At 36.0% G+C, this 8,931-nt stretch overlaps 1 protein-coding gene across 1 annotated transcript; it reads left to right on the top strand.

The window, feature by feature from the left end:
• RTKN2 (rhotekin 2) lies at positions 1–7,450 on the top strand. Its single transcript, XM_009889802.1, has 4 exons — positions 1–194; positions 2,245–2,303; positions 6,369–6,422; positions 7,329–7,450. The coding sequence occupies exons 1-4, from the start codon at positions 34–36 to the stop codon at positions 7,448–7,450; spliced, it is 396 nt and encodes a 131-aa protein (XP_009888104.1). The 5' UTR covers positions 1–33.
• Positions 7,451–8,931: the final 1,481 nt, after the last annotated feature.

An 8,931-nucleotide genomic window follows, 5' to 3' on the forward strand; every position in this document is an offset into this window, starting at 1 on the left:
GACATCCAAGAGAAGATTAACTTTGAAATCCGCATGCGAGAAGGCATCTGTAAACTACTTGCAGTGAGCACACAAAAAGACCAACTCTTACAAGCTGTTAAAAACCTGATGGTTTGCAATGCTCGTATACTTGCATACAGGACAGAGCTACAGAATAAAAAAGAAGAGCCAATCTCAAGCAGAACCGAAGAACGGTGAGTAACAGCTTAAATTCAAATGGAGCATCACGAAGCAGGCTTTTGCTTACGTGAATTCTTAGCAGCCTACCTAGGAAAGTGGATTTAAACCCTTCCTTCTATCATCCCCCATACAAACATAGATTACTGCCTTAAAACATTACTTTGTAAGACCATTCCAGTATCTTCTTTTTATTTTAGAAAATGAAATACAAGTCATAATTTTCTGGGTAGATGTTATTATTGACATTGAACTATAATTCAGCATCTGAATATCAGGTAACACAATAGACATATTTTCTTAATTACCTTTAGCATATAAAAAGGTACCAAACCAAGTCTGAAGGAACAAACCAAAACTATCTAAGTCAGAACACACCTATTTCTACTTTTCATTCTTCCTATTGTTATTAAGGTCCCTTTAATGATGGAATCATCATGGTTAATTGGTACCCTCTGCTGGCCACTTCTGTTAACTACAACAAAGTAATAAATACTTATGACGAAAAACAAGTTTAGTTGAAAATAGTCTCACGTTATAGCTCTCGAATGAGCTGAAGTATACGTGGTTTATTTGAATAATGTTATAATTTTTTGCCTAATGGAATATATTTTGAGTGCAAGGTTGAGAATCGTGGTGCGGAGACACTGTTGCTCTCAGGTTATTACTGTAATGAAACATTATATTTCAATTTATCATAAAACTCTTCCATGTTGAGCTCCAGTTCAGAACAGCCCTGCTACTTTTTGCTTTCAGAAATGTGGTCCTATAGGAGAAATTTATTGAAGGAAAGAACTGCATTTTCTGACTATATCAACTATTATTGTGAATGCTAATTTTGCAAACCAGCACTTAGAACTTGTGGTATTCTGTAATTATTGCAGTTGTATTGCTTTTTCCTGCCAAGATGAAGACTTTTATAGTGATTCATCTTTTATTTATGTTTTTAGTGATGGAATAATATCAAGTGTCCATATATGCTGGTTTACTCAGCTCCTGGTCTTTGATGTCAGTGACTGCAGCATAGTCATGGCACATGTCCAGAACAGGGCAGAGATACTTGGAGATAAATCTGAACAGCTGTATTGTTCTTTTAATAGTTATAGTCAACTTTATTATTTACTTGATTTGTGTCTGTCATGCATTGCTCAGAGTTCTGTCTTAAGGAGTCCTTTGAGTTGTCAGTGGAGCTCATTAGAAGAAATGCATGCTATGGAGGTATTTCTCTACCATTTAGATCATATCTTTGATAGCTGGTAGTGCTTTTTGCAGTTCTTTTTTCAGTATTTCCTCAAGACTGGAATTTGGTTAAAGCTTAATTCAGGTAAGATGATGATGGGCGAGAGAGAAAATTCTAGGGTTTTCAAGTGACTTTTGTCCCTGTTTCTTGTTATGTGGGTTTGTAATCTGTGAGTTCTGAAGATGTTATAACTACCTCTGGAAATCAGCAGCTAGAAATTTTCATTTCACCTTATTTGGTTAGGAGTTAGGAGCAGTGGCAGGTATAAGGAGAGCACTGCATTGTTACTCATTATCTACAGACTGTTTTGATTCAATTTAAGGTTGACCTTGAGATCTACACTCTGACTACTTAGCAAACTGCCTGCATGTAAAATCACAGTATTAACAATGCAACATTTTGTAATTGGTCTCTATTAATAGAGGAGGCGGCAGTTCTCTAACCAATAATAGAGCCGATAAATTAAGTTGTTTATTCATTGATGTGTACAGAAGGGGAAAAGTTGATAACGTATTTGATTGTGTTGGAGCAGGAAAAGACAAGGAAGGTGAATCTACTTGTCTTTTAATTCCCAGGTTAAATAAGCTTTGGAGTAAAATCTTCTAGGGAATTAAGAAAATTGATGGTGTACCTTCCTTCCAGATTATCCTCAAGAATCTAATGACTCATATCTTAAACCAGAGATACCAAATTTAACTTTAAAGAAAAGTGTTTGAAATGAGCTGTAATATGAAAACGCTAACACTTCTTAATGCATAAAGGGTTGAGTTTTAGAAGTCTAAATGCACGGATCTCAAACCTCATTTTTCTTTTCTACTTTTTGGCAGGTCTTCAGAAAATAGGTCAAAAGACCGGGTGGCATGCAGAGCAAAGGTTGCTATAACAGGTAAGTGGCTGGGTAGTCACTTAATTATAGGAGCTAATTGGCTGGACAGTAAATTGTAATACAAATTATACAAACAAGATGGTGTTTTTAAAGTGTGTATGTGGTTCAGGGGCATAAATCTGCTTGTGCTTCAAGAGAACTTGTGCTTTTAGGTCACACAGGCTTTTGAGGATCCTGCCTAGTACAGACAGGTACTAGGACAGAATTATAACAAGTATGCAAATATTATTTAATTAATGCAGGTTACATTACTACAGCAAAGGTGTAATGGTATGGCTTCAGTGCAGACAAGTAACAAGAATATTTAACAGTGATTTCCAGTGATACACTATTTCCTAGCCTGTTCTCCAACTTCAGCACTATGAATTTATCACTTTGTTTGCTGATGCCAATAGCAGACATTACTACGTTCAGCATTCCTGTAGTTGTTCATTGTGGCTGTTCTGCTACCTTTGCTAGCAGATCTGTTTGTGCTCCTTGGCCTGTTTCATTAAAATAATGTAGAAGGGCTCACTACTTAGGCTGTTTAAGTTAATTCTGCATATTTTGACATATCTTTAAGCAGGGTAACTTCTAGTAGAAGAAGAGTGATGAGCACATGGTTCAAGAATGTTTTCTGCCAGCACAGCTGTTTGCAGAATGTGTATCTGTCTTTCCTCCTTATGGTAGTTGGATGAAAGCATCTGTTTGCCTGTCTGTGCTGTGGTTACACCTTTCTTCGGATTTATAGAGTCATCTGCAGTGAAGACTTTAGGATCATATAATACACTTTTGTTATCTTTAGAAAATCAGAATTGTGTAAGAACTCTATTTTTAGTATGAAAAATTGGTTTAGGATATGAAACATTTAGCTAGTTTCCTTTGATGGGACAAGAGAATAGAAGGGTGAAATACACCACTTCCTATTACGTGCCATCTGTTAATGATTCTGTCCTGTTACTAACATAGTGGTTCTCAAACTGGAGGTTATGATCCTCAGAAGTATGGCACAGATTGAGGCGAAGAAGAGAAAGAGACATCAAGTACCTCATTGTGAACTCAAGTCTGAGTGCTGGGATGCTGCCATGCCTCACCTCTCTTCAGCTACTCGTGTCAGGACGCCTAGCCAGGTCCAGTTTACAGCAGGAAAGCCTAAATGTTCTTCTTGGCTTCTGCTGAGAGATTGATGCTTTCTATGGATCACCTGTGATTAACGCCTTATTTTCCACTGTGTGTGCCTGAGAAGCAGAGAACTGGGGTACATGAGAAGTAATTGTGGGGGCAGGTTTGCTCGTGCTTGGCAAGGGCAGGAGCTTCTTGGCAAGATCCGTGATTGGGAGATCTTGAGATGACATTAGTACATGCCTCCCTGGTTCCTCCTTGTGTTGTCCTCTGACGCATTAGCCTGTGTCCATGTAGCGTGCCAAATTAGGTCCTGTCTGTTTCCACAGCTGCAGTATGTTCACATCTGTAATGTCCCATTATTCTTCTTTCCCTGTCTTTCCTGATCCTTGTGTAGCAAATTCGGTATGCTGCATTTCTTTTCCCTTGTATGCCGACCTTCACTGGATTTGCAACCGGAGTTGCCCTGCATGTTTGGAAGGCACACGTGCGTGTGCATATGCCTGCCTTGTTGAGAATGCAGTTGTAAATACAAGCAGCATGAATCGGGAGATGTCATGACTGAATTGTCCGGGAGAGGCTGGAAATGAGGAGTGAGTGGTAGTCCATGTAATGTAACAGGGCATGTAATTTAAGAATTGAAGATATAGAATGGATTTTTTAGGGGAAAGTAATCCATCCACTTATAAATATATTAGCATATCATATGGTTAGTACATGCTAGAAGCTTAGACTATTACCAAAAAAAGAGTGCTATCATGTGGCCAACACCAAAAGTTCAGGAGCAGCTATGCAGGAGTACTGAGGAATGTACTCCTACAGAAAGCAACTGTATGTCAGATACTGTGTGGGGAGTGCATTCGTAATCCACAGATTTTCACACTTCTATTATTTTTACTTATTTATCCCCCACGTGTGAATAAATTATGTAATTTATGTTTTCTTATCAATCAATTATTTTGTCAGAAGACGGTACATTAGATGTCAATCAAAAAGCATAATCATAATTTAAAGTAATTTTATAAAGGAATCATTGGCTTTAAATCTGATTAACTGTAGTGCTTGAATGTATCCAATTTGAATCCACACAGATTTACAGCTAATGGTAACTGCAATTAAGGTGTGCGAAAATCAATCTTTGTTTTTGGTAAGTGGCAGATCTTTCAATCCAAGAATGAGTTGAAAACTGATTTACAGGTATCATGTTAAACTTGTTCAAGCGATTGACTATCTATATCCTGACCATTTTCTGCCTAAGGTGTAAATTTTTCAGCTAGCATGATACTGAAAAGGGCATACAGAAGTAATCTTTAGTACTCTAGTTGTTAACAAGACCTATTGAGCACGTTACAGTTGTCATTCAGTTTGCTATGATTAAAGATGGAAAAAGGCTTTTATTGTTAGCTATTTTCACATATTTTTGTAAATATAAGACCTTTTTCTTTTAGGAAAGAAACATTCTGTGAGATAAATATAGAGATAAATAAATTTTTAAAGTTTGAGAGAGACTTCTGTAACGGTTTTAATGAAGCAATTTCTGTTTCCTTATTCAAAAAACCGTATTTTTAGAAATGCTTACTATGCAAATGCATCTTTAGAAGTGAAAGGCAGTTTCAGAATATGGTGATGTATTGATTTTTAGGAAGTTGTAGCAGTTTAAAGCTGTATAGTGGCAGTTTGCTGTTGAAAATTCATTAGTTTTCATGGAAAACTTAAAAATAGATGAATGTGCAAGTTTCAAAATTGAAATAGCATGTTTAATAAGGTGTCCCATAATATAATCAAAATTAACTTAAATTTAATTTTTTCATTTCATATAACTTCTGAAATAAAGTGCCTATATGCAGTTTCACTTAACAAGAAGCTTTGTGGGTAAAACCCGGTAGGAATACATGACAGTCTGTTGCCAAAGTACCACTACTCTTTTGCATCTTACTGTACTATATGTGGATTTTTCCATCAGCCTCGTATAAAGATCAACACTGGAGTCAGCAATGTTCCTTTATAACAATATTGAAGGTCTTTATCAAAAGACAATTGAGCTACTGCTGTTCACTGCTGCCATCATGTGTCACTTAATATATTGCATATACTTTTAAACAACACTGTGTCGTGCCTAGGAAACCAACTTTGGACTTATACCCCCACTGCATTTGCCTTTTAAGAAGGGACTAATAAGAAACATTATGTCTAAACCTGAGTCCTTGAAAGTGGAAGAAAATGTCACTCAGTACTGTGTTGGATTGAGTAAATAAATTGGAAAATTTGTTGAAGAAAATACTTTCCTAATATTAAAATGACAGGCATGACAAAATTATAGTTCTGTAATTGCCTCTACTATGGTTCTGAAGTAAAAGGATATCTCTGAGTTAGAGAAAAAAAAAAAGATTTCTAAACACTTTATGTCAACTAGGACAATTCTAACTGGGAATGTGATTACAAGTGAGATTTTCTCTGTAGTTAGCTAAACAAAACTTAAGTGTTTGCAGTATAAGTATCCCAGTCTTTCCACTGAAAGAGGAAGTTTTACTTCTTGCAGTTGTACGAGTGGTTTCCAGCACAGGGCAGGCAGAGTTTCAGTTTATATCTATGCATAATAATGGGCTCAGAACCTCTGAGTTCTGAGAATACCTCTCAGAACTATGTTACACAACTGCTCTGAAATGTTATTTCAGGTACTTTCAAATAAGATTTAAAATATTCTTTATGCTAGCATAATTTCTAAAAGAAAATGACACTAATTTGATAACTAAATGATAATAATAATAAGAATAACTAAAGTTGAACTAATTGATGAATTTTCTTTTGACATGGATAATGAAATTGGAACAGTTATGCTGTTCTTTGGGTAGAAGGTCCTGTTAACTCCAGAACATCAGGAAAAGAAACAAGAAACTTTTTGTAATTTGTTTTGATCACAGATCTACAGTATTGGCTATAACTTAGTTTTTTTTTTCCCTTTAGATATCCGAATACCATTGATGTGGAAAGACTCTGATCACTTCAGCAATAAAGAAAGTATGTAAGATGTAATGAACTAAGCAATTTCTTATGCCTGTAAATTTAAGCTGGATGGGGAAGTCCATGTTCATTTCAACTCCTCCTTTGACCTCTCATTAGGTCTGAATTTTACTCTATTGTGTAGTTGCTCTTAACTTGAAGTTGTTGGTTGTAGCAAGTTGAGTTAGTTCGAAGTCCTGTCATTCTGTATGTTTAAACCCTAGTCTCTAAAAAGTCCTTCTGAGGATAAATTCCAGAGAAAGCAACAGAAAAGTGTTGTTATTAAATGGATAGCTGAGCAACTTCTGATTAAACATGTTCTATGTCTTGTCTACGCTTGAGAGAGTATGTTGGAGGCTGTTTCCAGTGAGAAATTTAAATGAAAGTTGTCTGTTGGTGTTGAGTGTATTATTGGATAGTCTTCAAGTACATGCATTTTGCTGTGTCATGGAGATTAACCCTAAATCTGTTCCAGCTGTCACCTGGCATTGATTTCACTTTGATTTTCAATAGGGTCAGAGGGGCTAAGCGTGGCAAAATAGTCTAATCCTAGTACGTTCATAAAATGATACAGGGTTTGGATCAAATGTTTGGATTTTTTGCTTAAAATCAGTTTTATTAAACAAAATTGCATTTTTACTAACATTTCTGAAGTTGCTAATACAAGCTACCCGTGATTATCAGAAAAAAAAAAAGTTGAGCAGAGGTAGGCATTTTTCCCTCTGTGAATGTTGTTCTGCCTAAACAGCGGATTTGATAGTTCAATTATCATAAAATCCTATGAGATAAAATTTATGATGGGAAGAATTTGAGGGCAATTCCTTAGACGTCCAAATTACCATTTCTTCTACTTTTGTTTACTGGAAGCATTTAACATTGTGATGTTTAACATGGCTAATAAAACATTTTTTTGGCTCTCTCCAGAATCACAGCGCTATGCAGTTTTTTGTTTGTTCAGAATGGGAGCTGAGGTTTTTGATACAGAGGTGGCTATTGTGGATAAAGCAATAACAGACATCTGTTTTGAAAATGTAACCATATTGTGAGTATAATTTATTTGTATGGAATGAAGTACAAATATTGCTGTTTTCTTTTGAAAGTGGATACGATTATGAGTAAGATTGGCTGAAGTCCACTAATTTTTTCTGTGGGCAAAGGAATCAGTAGAGGTCCTGTTAGTTTCAGTGGATGGTGGATCCCTGCCTCTGGAAGGTTGTCTTTTGTGTACATAATGATGCTGGTTGTAGGTGTGCTGCTTGAACTCTGCTACTTTTCATTTTTGCCATGCTGCAGCATTTTTCTTTATACAAAGAGATAAACAAACTTGTACCTCAAGGACACAGTTAAATACTTACTAAAACGTGAAAGCATTATAAAAGTATAGGCACGAACATTGCGTCCAGTGTTTGAAGTATTATTTTGTACAGCAGGCTATGGTCTTCTTTGATGTTCCCCTAAGTCACAGTTCTCTTAAAACCAGACCTTCATTTCCACACCTCATGTTCTGTTATACCTATATGAGCATGTGCTACAGCCACAGTCCTTATAGTTGAAGAATATTAGACAGGAAATTATTCACTTATCTTTAAAGGTAACCTGGAAAAGAGTAGAAAGGTGTTCTCATGTACTTTTTTGTTGCTTTGTAACTTTTAAGGGAGTCCTGAGAGGTACTTAACTTTTTTTTTCCGCTGCTTTATTTTTTATATTAGCAATTTAGATTTAGTCTCCTGAGGAAGACTGACTGGAAAGCTAGAAATACTGAAAACTTTAACTCAAGATCCTGAAAACTGAGAGAGAGCGAATCTTTAAATCATATTTTAAACTCTCTTAAAGACCTGTTCAAGTTAGGAGTGTGGGCAAAGATTTAAATCTGCTTCTTCAAAGATATGAGACTTGATCGTTGTAATTTTCTGTGAAATACTGCAACAAAAGTAGAAAAGACACTCTAACTTGCCTTGTATCCCCCAAGATAAAGAAAGACTTTTTATAAAAGCCTTTGAGATGATTTCATTATGGACATGTGTGTAATGACGTGATTTGTACCTGAAAGATGAGGTTAGGTTTCTGGTTTGATGATGAAACTTGAGAACATGAGAATCAGTAGAACTGAAAACAGAGGCAGCATAGGCTGTGGACAGAAGAACGCAGCCGTAGGTAGTTAAGTTCTGAAAGACAAATTTTGTTGGTTGTGAGTGAGATAGGTGTTTTTTCAGTAATGTGAAGGGGATGGGGTGTGACTAAGATATCTTTAAAACATTTCAATCTGATTTAGGACCATAGGCACAGATCGGTTTTCAATCATGTGATTTCTGCGTAACAGCAGAGGGCAGATTTAAGTGTGTTTGAATGTCTTGCCTGTGTATTCCCATAACATGTTTTTTTTTTTTTTTCAGTTTTTAACCTAAACGTTGAATTTCCTGTTTGCAATTGTTTATGGTTTAATTATAACATCCATCTCATGACCTCAACACTGTTACTGCTGTGTGCTCTAGTCTTTAATTCCGTATGAATGTATGTCTTCGCCTGA

This window comes from Charadrius vociferus, unplaced genomic scaffold, assembly GCF_000708025.1.
Source record: "Charadrius vociferus isolate BGI_N301 unplaced genomic scaffold, ASM70802v2 scaffold738, whole genome shotgun sequence".
Taxonomy (NCBI): domain Eukaryota; kingdom Metazoa; phylum Chordata; class Aves; order Charadriiformes; family Charadriidae; genus Charadrius; species Charadrius vociferus.

Bases quoted from the DNA above. Each gene is read 5' to 3' on its own strand.
- RTKN2 (XM_009889802.1), top strand. From the start codon at position 34: ATGCGAGAAGGCATCTGTAAACTACTTGCAGTGAGCACACAAAAAGAC. The intron at 2,304-6,368 runs GTAAGTGGCTGG...TTTTCCCTTTAG, and splicing joins AGCAAAGGTTGCTATAACAG to ATATCCGAATACCATTGATG. The intron at 6,423-7,328 runs GTATGTAAGATG...GGCTCTCTCCAG, and splicing joins TCACTTCAGCAATAAAGAAA to AATCACAGCGCTATGCAGTT.